The sequence below is a fragment of the Aspergillus pseudodeflectus genome (assembly GCF_044049435.1).
Source record: "Aspergillus pseudodeflectus strain CBS 756.74 chromosome Unknown BJX68scaffold_13, whole genome shotgun sequence".
NCBI lineage: Eukaryota > Fungi > Ascomycota > Eurotiomycetes > Eurotiales > Aspergillaceae > Aspergillus > Aspergillus pseudodeflectus.
In genome coordinates this window covers 551,092-569,804 of record NW_027263789.1, presented here as the reverse complement: position 1 = coordinate 569,804, position 18,713 = coordinate 551,092, and the positions used below count along the sequence as shown (strand labels likewise).

The 18,713-nt window shown below is 52.7% G+C and overlaps 9 protein-coding genes across 9 annotated transcripts; 4 read left to right on the top strand and 5 right to left on the bottom strand.

Moving 5' to 3' along the window:
* Positions 1-60: 60 nt before the first annotated feature.
* BJX68DRAFT_233481 (WD repeat protein) lies at positions 61-4,188 on the bottom strand. Its single transcript, XM_071039628.1, has 8 exons — positions 3,825-4,188; positions 3,598-3,676; positions 2,232-3,486; positions 1,975-2,185; positions 988-1,925; positions 853-941; positions 639-804; positions 61-589 (listed from the first exon to the last, which is right to left on the bottom strand). Exons 1-8 carry the CDS (start codon positions 3,859-3,861, stop codon positions 329-331), a joined length of 3,036 nt encoding a protein of 1,011 aa, XP_070901074.1. The 5' UTR covers positions 3,862-4,188; the 3' UTR covers positions 61-328.
* Positions 4,189-4,497: 309 nt separating this feature from the next.
* Positions 4,498-5,238, top strand: BJX68DRAFT_265168 (cupin domain-containing protein; the record flags this gene model as incomplete). Its single annotated transcript, XM_071045182.1, has 1 exon — positions 4,498-5,238. The coding sequence occupies one exon, from the start codon at positions 4,498-4,500 to the stop codon at positions 5,236-5,238; it is 741 nt and encodes a 246-aa protein (XP_070901073.1).
* Positions 5,239-5,280: 42 nt separating this feature from the next.
* BJX68DRAFT_45973 (Zn(II)2Cys6 transcription factor) lies at positions 5,281-7,318 on the bottom strand. Its single transcript, XM_071049220.1, has one exon. The coding sequence runs from the start codon at positions 7,283-7,285 to the stop codon at positions 5,324-5,326; it is 1,962 nt and encodes a 653-aa protein (XP_070901072.1). The 5' UTR covers positions 7,286-7,318; the 3' UTR covers positions 5,281-5,323.
* A 102-nt stretch (positions 7,319-7,420) lies between these two features.
* Positions 7,421-9,569, top strand: BJX68DRAFT_45967 (maltose permease). Its single transcript, XM_071049219.1, has 3 exons — positions 7,421-7,978; positions 8,026-8,088; positions 8,140-9,569. Exons 1-3 carry the CDS (start codon positions 7,791-7,793, stop codon positions 9,437-9,439), a joined length of 1,551 nt encoding a protein of 516 aa, XP_070901071.1. The 5' UTR covers positions 7,421-7,790; the 3' UTR covers positions 9,440-9,569.
* Positions 9,570-10,286: 717 nt separating this feature from the next.
* On the top strand, positions 10,287-11,729 carry BJX68DRAFT_274797 (glycoside hydrolase family 5 protein; the record flags this gene model as incomplete). Its single annotated transcript, XM_071047730.1, has 1 exon — positions 10,287-11,729. One exon carries the CDS (start codon positions 10,287-10,289, stop codon positions 11,727-11,729), a length of 1,443 nt encoding a protein of 480 aa, XP_070901070.1.
* Positions 11,730-11,748: 19 nt separating this feature from the next.
* Positions 11,749-13,003, bottom strand: BJX68DRAFT_233472 (putative mitochondrial carrier protein (Pet8)). Its single transcript, XM_071039627.1, has 2 exons — positions 12,811-13,003; positions 11,749-12,749 (listed from the first exon to the last, which is right to left on the bottom strand). Exons 1-2 carry the CDS (start codon positions 12,868-12,870, stop codon positions 11,802-11,804), a joined length of 1,008 nt encoding a protein of 335 aa, XP_070901069.1. The 5' UTR covers positions 12,871-13,003; the 3' UTR covers positions 11,749-11,801.
* Positions 13,004-13,603: 600 nt separating this feature from the next.
* On the bottom strand, positions 13,604-16,104 carry BJX68DRAFT_265163 (putative protein kinase; the record flags this gene model as incomplete). The annotated part of the gene is made up of 3 exons (XM_071045181.1): positions 13,604-14,358; positions 14,406-15,768; positions 15,844-16,104. 3 exons carry the CDS (start codon positions 16,102-16,104, stop codon positions 13,604-13,606), a joined length of 2,379 nt encoding a protein of 792 aa, XP_070901068.1.
* A 776-nt stretch (positions 16,105-16,880) lies between these two features.
* BJX68DRAFT_45949 (uncharacterized protein) lies at positions 16,881-17,768 on the top strand. The gene has a single exon (XM_071049218.1). The coding sequence runs from the start codon at positions 17,194-17,196 to the stop codon at positions 17,641-17,643; it is 450 nt and encodes a 149-aa protein (XP_070901067.1). The 5' UTR covers positions 16,881-17,193; the 3' UTR covers positions 17,644-17,768.
* On the bottom strand, positions 17,769-18,659 carry BJX68DRAFT_45913 (mitochondrial 54S ribosomal protein uL11m). Its single transcript, XM_071049217.1, has 2 exons — positions 18,285-18,659; positions 17,769-18,226 (listed from the first exon to the last, which is right to left on the bottom strand). The coding sequence occupies exons 1-2, from the start codon at positions 18,411-18,413 to the stop codon at positions 17,894-17,896; spliced, it is 462 nt and encodes a 153-aa protein (XP_070901066.1). The 5' UTR covers positions 18,414-18,659; the 3' UTR covers positions 17,769-17,893.
* Between the last annotated feature and the right edge of the window lie 54 nt (positions 18,660-18,713).

The window sequence follows — 18,713 nt, the reverse complement described above, 5'->3', positions numbered from 1 at the left end:
TGCCGCTTTAGAGGGCTCAGGCACGTGATGTGTGATCGGAGGATTAGATAGTATGTTTATGTAGGCGTTGAACAAGTATTGACATTGATTCATCATAGACTACAGATTTAGACCTTCTTGACACAGAGAAGGTTCTCGCCGCTAAAAAAGGAAAGAACAAAACATGGGGAGGTATCGCAACTCAGCGCCATAACCGAGAGACCGAATTGTGGTGCTAGCCACGTCTCATACGCGCATTAGACGAGTGAGAAAAAGAAAAGAAAAAGAAAAACAGGTATCGAGTAGTACTCAAACAGATGCACTTATGCAATGAATCGAGTCACAACGCCTAAGTGTTATGCACGGAAGCCGAACCAGAAGCGGTGCTGCCATGCGAAGCGCTTGCATCCTCGCCGGTTGGGGGAGGAGCGCTACCGGATTCAGGCTGTGGTGTTGCTTCGGGAGTGGGCCGGTTGTCACCACTGTCTTTCTGAGAACCGATCAGGCGAATCTCCTTCTTGCCGTTCGATTTGTAGTGGAGGACCATGTCGCCTCCGGTGCGCCACAGATGCGCGCGGATGGTGGCGAGGGTCATGTTGGAGGGTATCAGCTAGTTAGATTAGCGGATGCTATTTGCAACTTTAGGGGGCAGTGCTTACAGTGTGTTGACAGTACAACTCAAGATACTCCTCCGGCTTCATCATATCCTGCGTGGGATCACCAGTCGCTTCCTCGATACGCTCCGAGACATAGGCGAGTATCTTCTTAGCCCGGAGCATCCGGTTTGCATTCAAGCGGGAGTTGTTTGCGCCGTTGATGCCAGTTCTATATAGTTTCAGTAGGCAGCCTGGCTCATCATGTCTCAGAACTTACGGGTCTGGTTTGACGACGGGAGGCAGCGAGTCATCATACGGCTTGAGAGTGAAGGCAAGCTTGACGGGTTCTTTGAAGGGCATTTGGTTCTAGACAGGTTAGCTCGTACTGGCGGCATATTTCTGTTTCAAATACCTTAAGAAGCAAATCAGCCAACCACAATGGAACTGACTTCTCAAGTTTGTCGATATCCTGGCTGATATTCTCAATGGGTCCTCTGTAAAGGTCCGAAGCAACAACCGAATCACTGGACTCCTCCTGAATAAAGACGACTGTGCGAGGCGGGATATCCAACACAGGCGTCTCGCTAGGGTGGCTAGGCGTTAATGCCGAAGCAAGTTCCTGTCCCTGGTGAGTTGAGAGAAACTCCTCATACTCGTGACGAGTGCGCTCGATCAGACCACTGAGGCTACTCTCGAACACCTTCTCTTCCTTCACCGACGAGGGTTCGGGCTCCTCTACTTTCTCTTCCTGAATCTGCGGCTTGACCTCGGACGAGGTGCGGCCCAGTTTCTTGGGAAAATCCATGCGGAATTTCTTGCCAAAGAGTGAGCCGCCCTTTTTGCGCTCTTCCTTGTCAGGTTCTCCGAATGTCTGCGTAGGTGTGGGAGTCTGCTCTCCGGGAGTCGGCAACGGCTTATCCGCGTCCACAGGGCCATGTGTCTTGGGCGAAGAAAAGTAGTCGCTCGATCTATCAGACATCGAGCTTCTGGCCATATCGGCACCCTGGTGCGACATCAAATAATCGGACGACTCTCCAGGAGACGTGCCCATGTTATGGCTACCAGCAGCAGGATTGAGGACCGACGATGTCAAAGAACCGGGAGTTGTCGCAAAGCCAATTCCATATCCAGGTGTAGTAGGGCTACCTAAGGATTGTCCGTGTGCGGTGTCTGAGGGTATGGGAAGAGTCAGCGATTTACCAGGAATATCCACCGGCGCAGTTTCGCTGTGCAGTTTGGCCAGTTCTTCAGCTTTGGCTATAGCCTCGGCGCGGTATTCAGCATCACGCTTAGTCTCTTCATCAATCAACGGAGCAAAGAGCCAACGTAGAATCCACTTTCCCAGATTTACTGCCTTGTGTTAGTGCACATCCTACACGTACGAAAAGAGGCAACTTACAGCGTTGGTCTTCGCGGACCTCGGAAGTGTCCGCTAGGTCGGCCTCATCTGCGTAAATTTCTGCATCGAAGCACCGGCCGGGTTCCAGGATCACCGACAGTCTTCCAGTTCTAATATCGATTGAGCACCAGTGGGCAACGCTCTCAACAGTGTTGACCTCTGATGCAACATCGTCCATATGGCGTTTACCAAACGACTTGATCGGTACGCACTAGACGCTGTTAGCTTGGTTCGCCAGATCTAGAGAACAAATTTACCTTAAGTAGATCCCACAAGACGACTTCGCCAGCAGAATCCTGAGTCAGTGTGCGCTTCCTATCATTTAGAAGGAAGTGTTTAATCAATCCATGCTGACCCTCAACTGTCTCTTCGGGCAGGGCATAGGCCGGAATTGGGAGACCCAAATCATCATCAAGGTCTGGACGTGGCGACGAGGGGAGACCGTCCGCGGTAGAACGAGCAAAGCTTTCGGGTAGACGCGAGCTAGGAAGTGTAGACGTGGTTGAGAGTAGTAGAAGCGACTCATACGGTATCTTACCAGGCCTTCCTTTTGGCGCTGACTTATCGTCCGATTTCGTTTCGGTAGACTCTGACGATGCGCTACGCTCTTTCGGAGCATCGATTTCGGCAGTCGTATCAATATCGCTCCAGCGATTGATACTAGACTTAGGAGTTGCAGTCCAAATATGGTCGCCCGCTGCCACGACTTTGACCACACCTTCATGCTCCTGGAGAGCTGCCACACATATACCCTGCTCAATATCAGAAACATTGCGCGTATCAGTCTTGGCAACCAGGCCAGAGCGATCGCTAGAATAGAAGACGGAGAGCTGGGGGTGGTCTGAGTAAAGCGACCAGACACTGTCGTTGTGCATAGTCAGGGTGTGCATGCATCTACCAGCCGTCAGAGACCAGATCTTGACGGTTTGGTCAGACGAGGCGGTCATAATAGTGTCTCCATCACGGTTGATCAAGATATCCCGAACCACATTCGTGTGTCCCACGAACTTTGTGATCGCCTTTCCGGACTTGGGGTCCCAGACTCTCACGAGCTTCTCTGGACCTCCACTAGCGACGATAGAAGGCACAGCACTCAAAGCGTAAACCGAGCCCTTTGTCGTCTTGGTTCCACCACAATTATCAATGCTGAGGATCTGGCCCTTTCCATTAAGATCCCACAGATTTACTTTATGATCCAAGCCGCCGGACGCAACCCAGGTGGAATGGGGGCTTGGAGACGCAAGACATTTGACGTAGTCCGTATGTTTACCGATCGACTGGGGCACATCTGTAGATTCGGAAGAGGGTCGCCATAGCCTCACAGTGGTATCGGACGAAGCAGACACGAGGGCGGAGTTGTTCTGGACTAACACAATGTCGTTGATCCAATGGGTGTGTGCTTGAATCTGGTTCCGAAACTTCGTAGGACCGGGTTTCTGAGCGTTAGGCGAGGTAAGGGAGGGAAGATCGAGGTCCCACGAGCAGATGACTCCATCGCGACCACCTGAGTACCTTTTCCAGAGATCGTGGTTAGAAGACCGAGTAACACCGATGCGCGCGACCAGCAACGCACGCTTCTGCCTTCCGGGTGAAGTCGCGCGGGAAGGAAATTGGAACACTTACAGGGTGGAATTTGCCGAGTCGATCGCTAAGCCATTGACACCTAGTCGATGACCACCGGGGGCATCAGGTGGAGGGAGCACTGGAAAAAGGCAGACGCTGTTGTAAGCGTCATGCAATTCCAGTTCCTTCGTTTGCTGCATTGCTGTGATGCTGGAAAAGGGAGATTGGAGGGGAAATGGTGGGATGAAGGAACACAAAGAAAAGACATCTCAAGGGAAGAAACTTACCATAGGTGACCCTCTGATGGCTTGATTTGCGTGCCATGCGTCGCAAAAGGCAATGGCGACGGCTTCAAGAGTGCGGGAGAGAAAGTGCGGAGGATGCGGAGGGTGTGAGGATGATCACTCACAAACGTTTGATAAGACAGGTGGAGACAACCATCTGAAGCTGCAAACGAAAGCACCAACAACAACTACTCCAGCAACAAGAAGAGAAACAAAAATCGAGGACAGCAACACGTACTGTTTCGCAGAGGGGAGGAGAAGAAGGAGGAGGAGGCTGAGGAGAGAAGCGGGGATTTGGAGGCGCGTGGGAAGGTTCCTGGCATCCTCTTCAGTGGATGGATTTATTAATCTACTTGGGCCTCCCGCTCCTAAGCCATCATCATCCCAGTAATAAGCCCAAGTGTCAATCGATCTCTTCGCTGCTGCTTTCGCTTCAAAAGAACTTCAGTGTATAGAACTCCAGTTGAAGCTGCGATATCTATCTACTGACCACGCGAGCAGACCCAGCAACGACGGGGCCTAATTCAGTTAAACGATGGGTCAAAGTGGATAATCTAACTGTAATGGCACAATGACGATGACTGACGCAGTCTGCTTTTGAGAGACTGTATAAAAACCTACATAATAAACTGCCCTTATCAAGCAATGTAGAAGATTATCATACTACTGCAGGAAAATGACACTTGATACCCCCCTCCCAAGCATAAAACCGATTTATCCCCCAACCCCAATACCCTGCCCTAGCAACCCCTCCACCGAGTCGTCGTCAACGCAACACCTCATCTCAACACTAGACCTCAGCCCACATCCTGAAGGTGGGTATTTCATAAAAACCGATCGCAACCCGCTCCGGATCGCAAACCCGTACTATAATGACAGCAAAAATGTCAATAGTATAAAAAAGCACAACGACAGTATCCACGGCATAAATACCGAAATCAAGAGCAATCCTCCGGAAAAGGGCGACGGCGACGATGAGGATAGAACACGAGCGGCAAGCACTTCAATCTTCTACTTGATCACACCCCGCTCGCCCCGGGGGGCATTTCATCGCAATCGCAGCCGCACGGTGCACACGCTGCACCGCGGTCGGGGGAGGTACGTCGTTATTCATGCTGATAGGGCAGCGTGTGAGGGAGGAAAAGCGTCGATTGAGTCGTTTGTTGTCGGGCAGAGTATTGACCGCGGGGAGCGGTTGCAGTGGGTTGTCGAGGGAGGCGACTATAAGGCGAGCTATCTCCTACCGGATGGCGATGGAGAAGGAGGTGAATCTTCAGGTTTGCTCATAACCGAGACTGTCGTGCCGGGGTTTGAAGTGGCAGACCATGATTTCCTGACTCCGGAAGACATGGAGAAGCTTCTCACTGAGGATAAGGTCCGGGAGTTGGCATGGCTGCTTCGAGATCACGAGCCATGATGCGTTCTATACCTGTAGGGGGTCTTTTGGCCAATGCATGCTGCCGCTTTGCTGTACAGGTTCAACAAGACTAGATAAACGCTGCTCACAATTGATCTAATATCTCAAACAGAAATTTTTGCCATGATGCGAACCACGGCATTTCAACCTGCCAGGAGGGGAGTAAGTCGCCAGGGACACATGCGACATCGTTCTGCCACCCTCGAGGCATCTGAAGGCCCGTCGGTGCGGCAGCCAGAAGGGTCAGAGCACTGCGTACGCAGCCATAGATCAGGAACAAAGTGCCGTGGTGCCGATGGCGGAAACCTGGCTTGTTGATGTGTATGCGTAAGCTCTGGATTTCTAGACATTCGGCAGCGAGCTGATTGATATAGGTCTGCTGGGTAGCACTAGGCGAAGGCATGTGTTGCGCCGGACTCGCAGCTTGCGACAGTGGTGAAGTGGATTGAGGTGGTAGCTGAACGAGGTCGGCAACTGGAGAGTAGCAGCCCAAGCAGTAAGCCAGGAAAGGCCAGTAGAGAATCTCGCGGTACTCCGCATAATGCCCACGCAACACAAAGCGGCACACATTGTCATACTCGGCCGGTGAGTCCAACGAGAGCTCAACAGGTAGACTAGCCGCCCATTGACGGCCCTGCTCTTCGTACTCTCGCACGAGAGCAGCGAGCTGGGTAAGAAATGCTAGATTTGCCTCGTCGCCTGTAGAGGACAGCTCCACACTGCCCTGGGTCCCTAAAGTAGTCGTACTATACAAAGCTGAGATCTCTCCACTTACCCTGTTCAGCAAGCGCCGGAGTGAGATCTCGGCTAAGTAGAAAAGCCACGACGAGCGCTGGCGCTGTTCATCGGCTGAATTGTCTGAGACAACAGCTGGGGGTGTTGGGAACATTGGTGGGTAAAGACGGCCATTCTCGCCGGCTGCTGGAAAGTCAGGTAGGCAGAGAAAGCGACGCAGCTCGCGCTCTGACTTCCAGGCCGACCAATAGACAGCCTGTTCTTGCCAGCCACGACTTGCTGTGGCGGCACTATGGACAGCCTCGATGCCATTGTGCTCATAGCCGGCATACATGCGCCGCAGAAAGGTAAACCTCTGACTAGCGGCTAGAGCTTGCATGAAGAACTGCCAAGCTGAGAATGGCTGAAATACGCACATCATGTAAAGCCCGGAAAGAAGGAGACATTGCGGCGCTATAAGGCTATCCTCTTCTCTGGCGGTTACGATCAAGACGCCAACGCGACGCTGCGCAGCTTGGAAGAGAGCCTGGGATTCGGCGTAGGCAGCACTACCTGGACCTGTATCCTGTGTTGCTGCTGTATTAACTCCGAATGGCGCTGCGATCCTTCCCAGCGCACAAACGAGTAGTGCTAGACAGGAGCTTGCTGACGAGTCTGCGCCTTCAAGTGCAACGGACAACACAAGCCGTCTTGTCCAAGCCTCCTCCAATACCGGATTTTTGCAATGGACGTATTCAAAGAAGTTATCAAGCAGGGCACTGACGCCACCGGGCAAAGAAGTGTCAAACCCAACAAATTGACGCTGTTGCTCCCGAGAAGCCGGTAGTTCTCTGGGCGGGCCCTCGGTCAAAGGCCCCTCTGGAAGGGGCCGGCCGCCGAATACCGGCAGGCGTAGTAACCGATCTGGTGACTCTGGCGAGATGCTCAGCAGCCGGGCCTCTTTGGCTTCTCCTCCTGGTGGTAAAGAGTGAGCAGGTTGGCCGAGACTGTTGGCGTTCTCAGTGACGACAGCTGCCCTCGTCCTCCAAGTCGTCTCCAAGTGCTGCTCCCGCACAACCTGTTCTAGCTCATCGAGACGCTCAAGTATCTTGAGACTAGCAGGGTCAAAACTCGACAGGTCCACCGGTGATTGATTGCAGACAGCGCCGACACTGAGACAGTACGAGCAGCTAGGCTTGCGATTGTCGCATTTGGTCTTCCGGGATCGGCACACCTGGCACGCAGTGTTCGCTCTTTTGCGGGGGTAAAAGGCAGTGCCACGAGGAGCCGGCCGTTTGCGCTCCTTTCCGGATCTATCGGCAGTCTCTGGCATGATCACTGTATCTCGAGTGTTGGGTGTTGAAGGAGAAAGAAAGTGTGGGGAGGCCGCGGAATGTCGGCCGAAAGAGTCGGAGAAAATCTGGGGTCGGGGAGTGTCGCTCGAACGGTATTCATGCAGCAGCGCACCCCTCACTCCCAAGACATTGCGAGTCGCATTTTGCCACGGGAAATTTTCGGGATTAGCTGAATCTGGGGAGGTGCCATGAATATCGAGATGCCGAGTCTCCTCATTGACTGGGCAATCTGCGCTTTTCAACATGTCGTGAGGAACAACAGGCCAGAACATCAGTCCACGCTTCCAAAAGACGCAATTGACGCACCCCATACAGAAGGATTCAGCCTAATTACCCCAGATTTTCAAGGTCATGGACGCCTCTAGTCTCTAGCTACCCAAGACCCAAGTTCTATATAACCCAGCGCATCGGCTGCTTGACTCATACACTGTACTTCACATTCAGCACTCTATTTCAAATACATCCTCTTAGCTGCGCAGCACTATGGATCACAAATCGTCACTCGAGAAAGTGGACGACGATAAGCTAGAAGCAGCTGCTACTGGCGTTGAAGATGTCACCATAATTGCAGCGAGCAATGCCAGGGACAAGCTGTCACTGCATCAACTCGTCACCGACAGCCCAGCTGTGGTCTGGTGGGCTTTTTACTGGGGCATGGCGGGTGTAGCCTGGTGAGAAAATCTCGAAAGTCCTCAAGCATAAACGCTGACCGAGACAGGGGCTTCGACTCCCAGATCAACGGAGCTGTTCTTTCAGTGCCATCGTTCCGCCGCGCTTTTGGGTATGCACTATTCTCCCCTTCTCTGAGAAGACACTGATCTAATATGAGTAGATATGTAGAAAACGGCGAAGCGATTCTCCCCGCCAAGTGGCAGACGGCTTTCAACACGGTACCCAGCGTAGGCGCTTTTTTCAGTGCCTTCATCTGCTCCTGGGTGGGCGACCGCATTGGCCGCAAGGGCGCCATGCTCATCGGCATACTCCTCCTTACCGGCGGCGTCCTCGGCGAGATGTTCACCCTCTCCCACGGCGGCTTTGTGGCCGTCAAGATACTCCTTGGATGCGGTCTCGGATTCATGCTCACACTAGCCCCGCTGGCGACGTCTGAAATCACCCCAGTTGCGCTCCGCGGCCTGGCCACGTCCGGCGTGAATCTGGGCATCGCCATCGGACAGCTCCTCTCAAGTGCTGTCATCAGGGGCTTCGGTGAACGCGAGGATAACTGGGGTTTCCGAGCACCCTTTGCTGTGCAACTCGTGTTCATTGTCTTCCTACTCGGTTGCCTCCCTTTCGCGCCTGAAACGCCCTGGCATCTTGTCCGCAAGGGACGCCGGGAGGAAGCAGCACGCTCCTTGCGCCGACTTTACGGGCCCAGGGCCGACATCGAAGCTGAAGTGGCCGCCATAGAACGAACTGTCATCTTTGAGCGTGAGAACTCGCCCGACACCTCATGGGCGCAGTGCTTCCGCGGAACAGACTTGCAGCGCTCGATGATCAGCATGGGTGTCTTCGTCTGTCAACATGCCTCTGGAATCATCTTCGTGCTCGGCTACTCGACGTACTTTTTCCAGCTCGCAGGGCTGCGGGAGTCGAAGAGCTTCAACCTGGGTGTCGGGGTTACGGCGTGCGGAGTAGCGGGCAACATTGCCAGCTGGTTCGTCGTGAACTCGCTCGGCCGCCGCACCGTCTTCCTGACCGGCATGGTTTCGCTCCTAACCATCCTGCTCCTCATTGGAATCATGGACGTAGTCCCTACTTCTGGTGCTCAATGGGTTCAGGCCGCCCTGACGGTCATCTATAACTTTGTCTACTTCGCGACCATCGGGTCCATGGCATATACAGTCCTCGGGGAGGCCAGTAGCGCCGCGCTGAGAGCACGCACCACGGGTCTTGCGGCGGCGACGCAGTCAGTCCTCGGTGTGGCGATGAACTTTGCGTGCCCATATATGGTGAATCCAGACGAGGGGAATTTGCAGGGAAAGGTGGGTTTCGTCTTTGGCGGGTTGTGTTTGTTCGCGACGGTTTGGAGCTTCTTTTATGTGCCAGAGCTCAAGGGAAGGCCTATGGCTGAGATTGATCAGTTGTTCCACCGGGGAGTTAAGCCAAGGAAGATGGGGACCTTCACGCTTTGAGGGATCTCATAGTGACTGGAGAGGACATAACCAGTGGCAGTCGGTACTGCTATCTCCTAATCCTCATGGGCCGGATGAGTGACCAGAGAGATAGATCACAATCTAGTAGAAATCAACTGAAGGATATACCATGCATTCTTTTTTCTTTCTCTTACCCTATCCACCATTTTATCCAGCAGCAGAGCTACTGCGGCTAAGCATTTGCATCTAGCGAGTAGGCATGATCGAGATGACAGAGCATGTAGAGATGAGGGTTTAGATGGATCGATAGAGGTAGAAAGAGCGTATCATGTAGAGCTTCAAAATCAAGGTGAGTCTCGAGTTGCCTCACTCACATGGTTCCAGAACGTGGAAATGCTCGCGAGCTTTGAAGAGTACTCCGTATGCCTGCCTGGGGGGAGATGTTCAGGTACCGGAAATGAAGGCAACGATGCTTCAGCGCTCCAAGGTTCTCTCCGACAAGGCTGCATGCCAAATGATCCATCCGCCAATCGAAATGACAGCTTTTCTTCTTTGCAATGACGCAAAGATGTTGGCAAAATGGTTTCTTTAGCCAAGTTCAACAAATCATTTACCCAAAGTGGACATGATTGGCTGGTTGTTTGCCTGTCGGGGAGTGTCGCTCGAGAGGCTCAATACTACAACATATACCTCGCACCTCGAGTGCTCCACAATGCAATGCCTCGCGGGGTTTGAGGTATATAAGTCAGTGTAGAAATTGTCTTAAGAGAGGACCTATAACACCACCATTTGTCTTAACATACCTTATTATACCTCTCAACAGTCCAATTCTTGACTGTAAACAGCCATGGCCAACCAAACCAACGGCACTCTGCCACCTTGCACAATGCTCCGAACAAGTGGAAGCAAGCTCGTCGACCCCTCCGGCAAAACCGTCATCCTGAAGGGTGCGGCCATTGGCGGCATGCTCAACATGGAGAACTTCATAACCGGCTACGCTGGCCACGAGCATGAGCACCGCGCCCAAATGGCCTCGGTGCTCGGCGAGCAGCGGGCACAGTACTTCTTCGACAGACTTCTACACCATTTTTTCACAGACGCCGATGCTGCTCTATTTGCGTCTTTCGGGCTCAACTGTATCCGGGTACCGTTCAACTATAGGCATTTCATCGATGATCTGAACCCCTCGCAAATCAAGCCGGAGGGCTTTGCATTGCTCGATCGGTGCATTGAAATCTGTGGGCGGCATAACATCTATGTAATTCTTGACCTGCATGCGGTTCCTGGAGGACAGAACCAGGATTGGCATTCTGATTCTGGCCTTGCGAGGGCGACCTTCTGGGAGTTCAAGGACCATCAAGACCGTGCCATACAGCTATGGGAGGCCTTAGCTGCACGGTATGCCGGAAACCCTGTTGTGGCTGGATACAACCCTCTCAATGAGCCGGCCGATCCAACGCTCGACGCGAAAGGAAACCACGGAGCCCGCCTAGTGGCATGGTACGACCGGGCAGAGAAGGCCATCCGCGCCGTGGACCCAGATCATATGCTCTTCCTGGATGGTAACACATACGCGATGGACTTTAGGGCATTCGAGGACACACCCCCACTACCCAACACGGTATACTCCATCCACGACTACAGCTGGTATGGCTTTCCTGGGATGGAGCAATACATAGGCACAGAGGCGCAGAAGGAGCAGCTGCGGCGTGGGTTTGAGCGCAAGATAACCTTCATGCGGGCAGCAGGTGTCCCGATCTGGAACGGCGAGTTCGGACCCGTGTACCAAGACCCCGACCGGGACGGCGTCGAGGCCGCAAAGGCAGCAAACGCAGGACGCTATGCATTGTTGGAGCAGCAGCTAGCCATGTATCGGGAAGAAGGCATCAGCTGGTCGATTTGGCTGTATAAGGACATCGGATATCAGGGCCTGACGTACGTGAAGAAGGACTCGGCATATCTGAGGTTGATCCAACCATTCCTGGAGAAGAAGCAGCGGCTGGGACTAGACTTTTGGACGATTGTGCCCCGCGACGCGGTCAAGGGTGTGTATGGACCATTCTTCGCTGCGCTCAAGGGGATGGTGGACGAGAAATTCCAGAAGGGCCGGTATCCGAAGCAGTGGACGTTTGAGCGGCAATTTGAGCGTGTGATTCGCGAGATGTTGCTGAGTGAGTATATTGGGTGGGAACTGGCAGAGTTGTTCAGAGGGAAGACGGAGAAGGAGCTGGAGGAGCTGGCTGTGTCCTTTTCGCTGCAGAACTGTGTTGTTAGAGAGGAGCTGGGTGAGTTGTTTAAGCGGGATGTTGCCGCAGCTAGGACGGCTTAATCTTCCTAATACGTTCTATCTCTAATGTATCAGTCTATACCACATATATATACAGCATATTATACACCCACCTTACTCACGCCTGGACCTCCCCTCCAATGTATTCGAAGCCCACTGATAACTTCCGAGGAACACCGCTCCTCCAATCCCAATCCATGTAACCCGGGGCCCAACCCCTCTCCAGAACGCACCAAACCCTTCAGCGGAAATCTCCTGCACAATAGCCTGGATCCGCACACTCTCCGCGGCCCCATCTCCGCGCCTCGCAAGCATAACCCGCGTCTTGATAACATCCAAGGGCGTCGTCAACCCGGCCGAAATTGCTCCAGCAATACTGCCAAACATTGCGCTCGTCGACGCGGGAACCTGGCCTGCAATAACTTCACCGGTGGTAATAGTTCCACCATGCGAATGCTGCCGCCGCTTCATATATGCCTCCTTCATGCCCTCCCACATGGTAAACTGCAACACGGTAAAGGGGATCTCGCGCGCAATTGTTATCCCGGCACCTCTATAGAGCTCCCTCACAACCTGCCCATGCCCTCTCTTCGCACCATTAGCAGCAGCAGTCTGATCCGCATGCCGCAGCGCCAGAATATCCTTCAACGCCGCAAGACTCGATCCACCGAATAGGCCCGCCTGCGCGCGCTGCTTGACGACCTCCGTCGGGACACGCACAGCGCAAGCGGCGATCTCACCCATTGACGACGCGAGTGATTGCGTGAGGATTATATGGGAGCGTGATGGGGCGGCGGTAGTGGTCTGCGAGTGTGCATCAGGGGAGGAGAGAAGAGCGCGTTTCACGCCATCGTAGACGATGAAGAAGGATGCGGCGGAGGGGGCGGAGCCGAGGAGGACGGATGGGAGACCTGCGTATATGCCGCGGATGGTTTGGCGGAGAGAGAGGTTGGGTGTTGCTGCGGCTGCGGAGCCGGGGTGTCGGGCTTTCTGGAGGCGAGTTTTGATGGTGTCGAGGGGATAGAGGGAGCAGTCAACTGTCAAGCCAGCTATTGCACCGGACTAGAGGTGAGATGGGAGGTTAGTCTGGCAAGTTGAAAACTGTCATGGGGCTTTAGCGTACGATTAGTGATCTCGTCCAGAGGGAGGAGACCAAGGGCTCTTGCTCTTGTGACTCGGTCATGGTGGGTGTGTGCAGTCTAAGACGTTGGTAATGTTGCTAGGAGATTGTGATTTTCAGCTTAGCATGTTGCTTATTACAACAAAACCGGGTATGCAACAATTGAAGAGTTGGAAAGACGATGAGGTGGGTGCGGCGTTTCGGGGATGACAACTTTTGTCGGGCTCGGGAATCCACCCGCGGAGGGTTCCTTATCGCTGCCGATGTCGGTTTAACTTGCTACAAGCTATCTATACTTACTAGGCCGATGTGGACCAGAGGATCAGACAGTTGTATTGATTTCTTATCTATCGCTAGCTTCTCTTGTGGCAGATTTATTAAGGACAGGTAATATAAGAGACGCAGAAAGTGCAGCCGGACCTCAACCTATGTACAAGCCGGTCTTGAGGTCGATACTACAGCAAAGCCAAAAATGAGAAAGAAAGCAGTGAGAATGGCACTCACAGCAGAGCAGAAGATGATAAGAAATGCTTCTAGCGTAATAGCTCACTCTGCTGCCACTTCACCCCACATCACCACGACGCCGGGATAGAGAGGAATAAAGGTCAGACAGGAATTAGGGTAATGACAGCATAGAAAAACAGGGCAAGACATATTAGTCTAGTTGTAATTAGCAAAGCCGTAAAGAATCATAACGGAAGGGGCGTTATAGGAACAGACGCCATGCATCGAGAGCGCACAGATAGAAAGACAAAGCTTTTTCGGGTTGATCATTATACACAAGCTGTTGGCTGACTTATTTGGCCTTACTGGCAACCGGTACACTGGGGGCAGGAGGCTCCAGGACGTGCGTGTGACCTTCGGCCCTAATCACCACTCCGGAGACTTCCTGTTGACACGCCTTGATGTTCCGAACCCATTCGTCCGTCAACACGTCGTCGAGGCTCGCTCGGTCTTTGACGCTAACTTTGAGCATGCGACCGATTATGTAGCGACTCTCGCGAGGGAGGAGCCGGAGGAGCCTCCAAGGCCCCTTGATGACTTCTTGGCGTTGAGCAGACTGTTGCGCCGAGCCTGGTGGGAGCGGAGGAGCCTCCTTGCTTGTGGTGCGGGTAGGTTTGTTGCCGCCATTTGGCTTGTTGTCGCAATTGGTTGCTGCTGGCTTGTCCTGCGGACCGTCCGGCGGGCGGTTTTCCTCTTGATGAACTGGCTTTACCGGAGATCGCGGCGGCGTCTCCATGGTCGGGCGGCCCTCGCTAGTCCGCGGCGTGTGTGAAGATTGCTCCTCATGGGCAGCAATTGTCAGATTCGGTGCTGATTTGACGGGTCGATGCCGTTTCGGATCAGCATCTGGCACGGGTGTACCGGGTGTTGGTGTTGATACGAAGAGTCTGTAAGAGTTGTCGCTAACTCGCGGTTGTTTCCACGGAAATCTGCGTAAGCTCATGCAGCAGAAGATGATTGCTAGCGACCAAACATCCGTTGGGCGCGGGTCATATTTCTTTTCATCGTAAACCTCTGGAGCTAGATATGGATCGGAACCAACGATTCCTAGAACAGTCAGTACTACATACCCAAGTCAGACTCTCAAAACTTACCAGAAGCAAGAACGATGTCGTTTTCAAACGGATATCGAAAAACTACCGCACTGCCGAAATCAATGAGTTTCATGATCCCGTGCTCATTAACCACAACGTTATCAAGCTTCAGATCCCGATGAGCCAGGCCCATCCCATGTAGATAGGCCACACCGCTGAGGATTTGTTTGAAAGAACAGGCAACTTCTTCTTTCGACATTTTCCCTGTCATCACAATCGCAAACAGATCATACGGCGCATATTCCATAACCTCATACCAATGTGTCCCTTCTTGAATGATATCCAATGTTTCAATAATATTGCCGTGATGAAGAGTCGATCCGATGCAGAATTCAGCAGTCACCTTTTTGGAGTATTCCTTCATCGTCTCCCAAGAATGACGGTCCCTGAATTGCTTGACAGCAAACGTAACCCCGTCGCTGTTACGTTTAAGCAGTCGAACTGAACCCCCGGCACCTGAACCGAGCACCTTTCCAAGCTTCCCATACTTGGAATTGAGACCATGATCGTCCGCGAATGGAACGTTGTCAGGTGCCATCTGATACGGTGTGGATTTTCCAGAAGAGCGACTCGATTTCTTTGAAGTTGGCGATTCCCCCCGCTTCTTGTGGCCCATCTTAAAAAATCTCTTAAGTTCCGACATATGGCCATGATGCTTGCCTTCTGGCTCTGGTTGGCGCAAATCTTTCTTGGAGCCGAAAAGACCGCCACGCTTCTCGCTGGCCTTGAGATCCGAAGCGCTAGACGATCGCGCCGTTGCTGGGCGAGCGTGTTGAACCCCTCTGCGCTTTAAGTCACGACCGTTGAAGATGAAGCGCTGATCAAGCTGGGCTAGGTTTTTGGACTGGGGGGGTCGCTTGCTGCGTGCATATGGGTCATTCGGCTCGCCAATCGGTGTGATGGCTCCTGGAGGGGTATAACTGTCTACTCCAACGCTCGGTGTCATCGGCGGACTCTCTTCATGGGAGTTTGCTTCAGGACCAACGAAAAACTGTGCCCGATGTGACGAATGGAGGGGGTGGGAAGATGTCTGCGTCACTTCGCTCTGTTTCGATAATTGCTCCGTTGAGGCAGGGCGAGAATTTGGCAGACTCTGGGCGACTGTGTTTTTAGAAGGCGAGCTCGTTGGAGGTGAGGCGGACGGGGTGATTGCTGACGCTTGTGAAGGGGGAAGAGGAGGGGCCTGCTTTGCCGTCGTCTGCGCAGGTGCGTTGTCGCTGGATTTCGTTTCCCGAGAATGCGTAGCTGCTGGCGTAAGAGGAGGTGACTGCATCGCGGACACTGCAGGCGAATGATGAGCTGACGGCGCGTCGGATACATTGTCGTCTCGGCGCCCACGTTCGCTTGACTCGTGAGATGCGACCTAATGATCGAAGATTAGCGTTTAATGAGCGGGGAGGTTTGGACGATGTTGTCGACATATTCAGTGTATACGTACCCTTGATGACGGAAGAGAAACAGGGTCGTATGAGAAATTGAACATTCTGGACTCTTGCAACTGAGACTTCTGAAGTGAAGCAGCGAGAGAGCTCAAGTCATTATCCTGAATCTGACCTTGATCAATTCCAGAAGCGGGGGCTGTGCTCGATGCATGGGATTGTGACGGCTCAATCTCCTCAGCTATCGAGGAAAAGCGAACTTGTCCCTGCTGCTGCTTTTGAGCATCGTTGTTGGTATCACGATCTTGTTCGTTGGACATTGAGGCTGCGTTTTGAGTTTGCTGGTTTCCTGCAGAAAAGGCGAATCCAGGTTACAAAAAAGGTGCATTTGAAATCCGGGGAAGCATCATGGGTGCTGTGCTCACCATTTTGCGTAGGAGCCTTATCGGCAAAGTCGGCAGTTGCAGACGTCATACTGGCTGGAATCACGGGGCGGGCGGGACTCATGCCCCTCCGAGGACGGAATACTCAGCAATCGCGATGGACGAAAGAAGGACGAATGGTTTTATCCTGCGATGAAGTCCCATGCAAGATTTGCTTTTTTTCAGGCGGAGAGCAACGAGGTTTCGGTGCAACAGGGTGTAGATGGGCGGAGGATTTCGCGTGGTGGACGGAGCGAATCTTTCGTATGTACTGTTACAACGGTCCGGGAGCTTTGCAGGCGGCGCGCAGTCCCGGAGGGGAACAGTCGGGTCAAATTCGGTCAGCAGCGGATTCGCCTTGAGCTTAGCAACAGTGGAAGTAAAGGAGCGAACGGAGGGGAGATTGTCGTCGCGAAGGTGAAGAGGAGGAAAGAAGAGGGGAAAAGGGCAATGGAGCCAAAAGGACTACCAAGAACAAGAACAGGGATTCGGAGGGCAAGAGAAAGCAGGAGCGGCGGCGGTGTCTGAGTTTGGAGCAAAAAACAAGCGGCGGCAATAGCGGCGAGAATCCACTTCCTCTGCACGTCTGGACCAGAGGCTATTTTAGACTGCGATCTTCCATCCGGAAGGCATCAAGAACTTGAGGAGGAGCAGACAAGGGGAAATAAAGAGATCTCGATGACGAGTTCGATTACGAAAGGAACGATCAAGATTCTTCCCTTGAAGCAGATTGTCCCGCCAAGCCGATTAATATAGAACTAGCATAAGAATGACTCCAAAGCATCCGGAAACTCGCGGAGACGGTCGTTGACAACCTTGATGACTACAATCAGCTGCCTCAGCCTACGTTACTTTGAAAGCAAGCAATAACCAGGCATAATAAATGACAATAATGCCATTCTCGGCTTAACTTTGTTCAAGGAGGAATGGACCCCGGCTGCTTCTGGAAAACCTCACCGATCTGGAGAAGCGACCAATGCGGGCGGAATGTGCAGCCACCTGGGACGCATGCCGAAGCAGCCTGAATACGGGGTACAGCCTCCAATCTGCTCATCCTATTGGCAATCATTTCTATTCCATTTCTGGAAAAATGATATCAACCCCAACTGCCGAGCATCTGAGGGATATCGAATTCCGTCACCCCGTTCAACGTTGCGTGTTCCGTCCGGTCGAGGATCGAGACCTCATAAACTGTGGGGGATTCAAACTGGAGCCAATCTTAGCCTCAGAGTAAAGCAAGTCAAAAGTCCGAACTCTCCTATCCGACTTTCCGACCCTCCAGTGAGAATCCGCCAAGCATACGATCATTACGAATTGGCATACATATTTCGGGTCCTCCTTGTTGCTCCTGCGTTTGCTGCCAAGCTGTTGGACATGGACATGATCTTCCGTCACCATGGCAGTGATTCTAATAGTCATCACCGTCGTCTGAGCTAAGTTTGACCCTTGACCAGATCATACCGTCATTCACCGTGGTCGTTGCACAATTACGGAGTACTCCGTCCCCAAGAGCAGGCGTCTCTTGATAATAATAAGGTGCGGTTTCTATCGCATGCAATACCTATAGTACAGTACATCGTGTCACAATCCCATCTCCAGAACGCCAGTATCATAAGTCCAGAATTGCTGTACAATGCAAATATCACCACTCTCTCGGCGGGCGTCTCCTCGTTTGTTTCCTAGTCCTTCAAGGAACAACCTTGATCCCAGCAGACTTGGCCTGAGCAATAACGCTCTTGCAAAGCCCTTCCAGACTCAATCCTGATAATCGCGTCTCGCTCTGCTTGATTTTCGCGATTTCGTAGACGTGCTTGAGTGAAACGGTGCCAACGCTCTCATGCCCGGGGTTCTGAGCCCCACGAACGCGGCCCTTGCGCGGCTCGACTTTGGCAGCCTCCAATAGCAAATACGTCGTCGTGGGAGTGCGGAGGTCGAATGTGAAGGAGCGATCAGGGCGGACGGTAACGCGGGCGGGAATCGGTACGCCGGTGGTGATGTGGGCTGTCCTAGCATTGAATTCCTGGATCGGTCAGTATATCATTGACCCGACACCATCGAAGAGCATTGCGTGTCCGTACCTTGCAGAAATCCATACTCTTCACACCTTTACTACCCAAAGCCGGACCGACAGGAGGACTAGGACTAGCCTGACCAGCGCCCACAATGAGCTTCACAATCTGATCTTTTGCCAATGCCTTCTTCGCCATGATTTATTATAAACCGGAGTGGTTGATTGATATCAGTTCGTCGACGTCGCCTAGACTCCTTCGCCTTCGTATATTGGCGGCTAAGTTTTTTGAAATGCTCCGGAGCGTAAATCGGAGCGGAGTTTCTTTCCCGTCGGAGCTGCCTAGAAACAAAAGTGCTGAACGTCATAGCTGAGCTTTTCACGAACTTCGAAAACCATCAAGGCGGATTCAGGGTCCAGCAAGAGTTACAATCAGGATAGAAGTAGAGAGCACATAGGATTACCTGTAGAGACTATACCAGTTACATTTGTTGGTCAC

What these genes read in the sequence shown, in the direction of transcription:
- BJX68DRAFT_233481 (XM_071039628.1), bottom strand. Translation starts at nt 3,861, where the DNA reads ATGGCACGCAAATCAAGCCATCAGAGGGTCACCTATG. An exon ending in TCTTGTGGGATCTACTTAAG is followed by an intron (nt 2,186 to 2,231) that starts GTAAATTTGTTC and finishes AACAGCGTCTAG; the next exon opens with TGCGTACCGATCAAGTCGTT. An exon ending in CCCGTCGTCAAACCAGACCC is followed by an intron (nt 805 to 852) that starts GTAAGTTCTGAG and finishes GAAACTATATAG; the next exon opens with AACTGGCATCAACGGCGCAA.
- BJX68DRAFT_45973 (XM_071049220.1), bottom strand. Translation starts at nt 7,285, where the DNA reads ATGCCAGAGACTGCCGATAGATCCGGAAAGGAGCGCAAACGGCCGGCT.
- BJX68DRAFT_45967 (XM_071049219.1), top strand. Translation starts at nt 7,791, where the DNA reads ATGGATCACAAATCGTCACTCGAGAAAGTGGACGACGATAAGCTAGAA. An exon ending in GGCATGGCGGGTGTAGCCTG is followed by an intron (nt 7,979 to 8,025) that starts GTGAGAAAATCT and finishes TGACCGAGACAG; the next exon opens with GGGCTTCGACTCCCAGATCA. An exon ending in TCGTTCCGCCGCGCTTTTGG is followed by an intron (nt 8,089 to 8,139) that starts GTATGCACTATT and finishes TAATATGAGTAG; the next exon opens with ATATGTAGAAAACGGCGAAG.
- BJX68DRAFT_233472 (XM_071039627.1), bottom strand. Translation starts at nt 12,870, where the DNA reads ATGACCGAGTCACAAGAGCAAGAGCCCTTGGTCTCCTCCCTCTGGACG. An exon ending in TCTGGACGAGATCACTAATC is followed by an intron (nt 12,750 to 12,810) that starts GTACGCTAAAGC and finishes TCTCACCTCTAG; the next exon opens with TCCGGTGCAATAGCTGGCTT.
- BJX68DRAFT_45949 (XM_071049218.1), top strand. Translation starts at nt 17,194, where the DNA reads ATGTGCAGCCACCTGGGACGCATGCCGAAGCAGCCTGAATACGGGGTA.
- BJX68DRAFT_45913 (XM_071049217.1), bottom strand. Translation starts at nt 18,413, where the DNA reads ATGGCGAAGAAGGCATTGGCAAAAGATCAGATTGTGAAGCTCATTGTG. An exon ending in AGAGTATGGATTTCTGCAAG is followed by an intron (nt 18,227 to 18,284) that starts GTACGGACACGC and finishes TGACCGATCCAG; the next exon opens with GAATTCAATGCTAGGACAGC.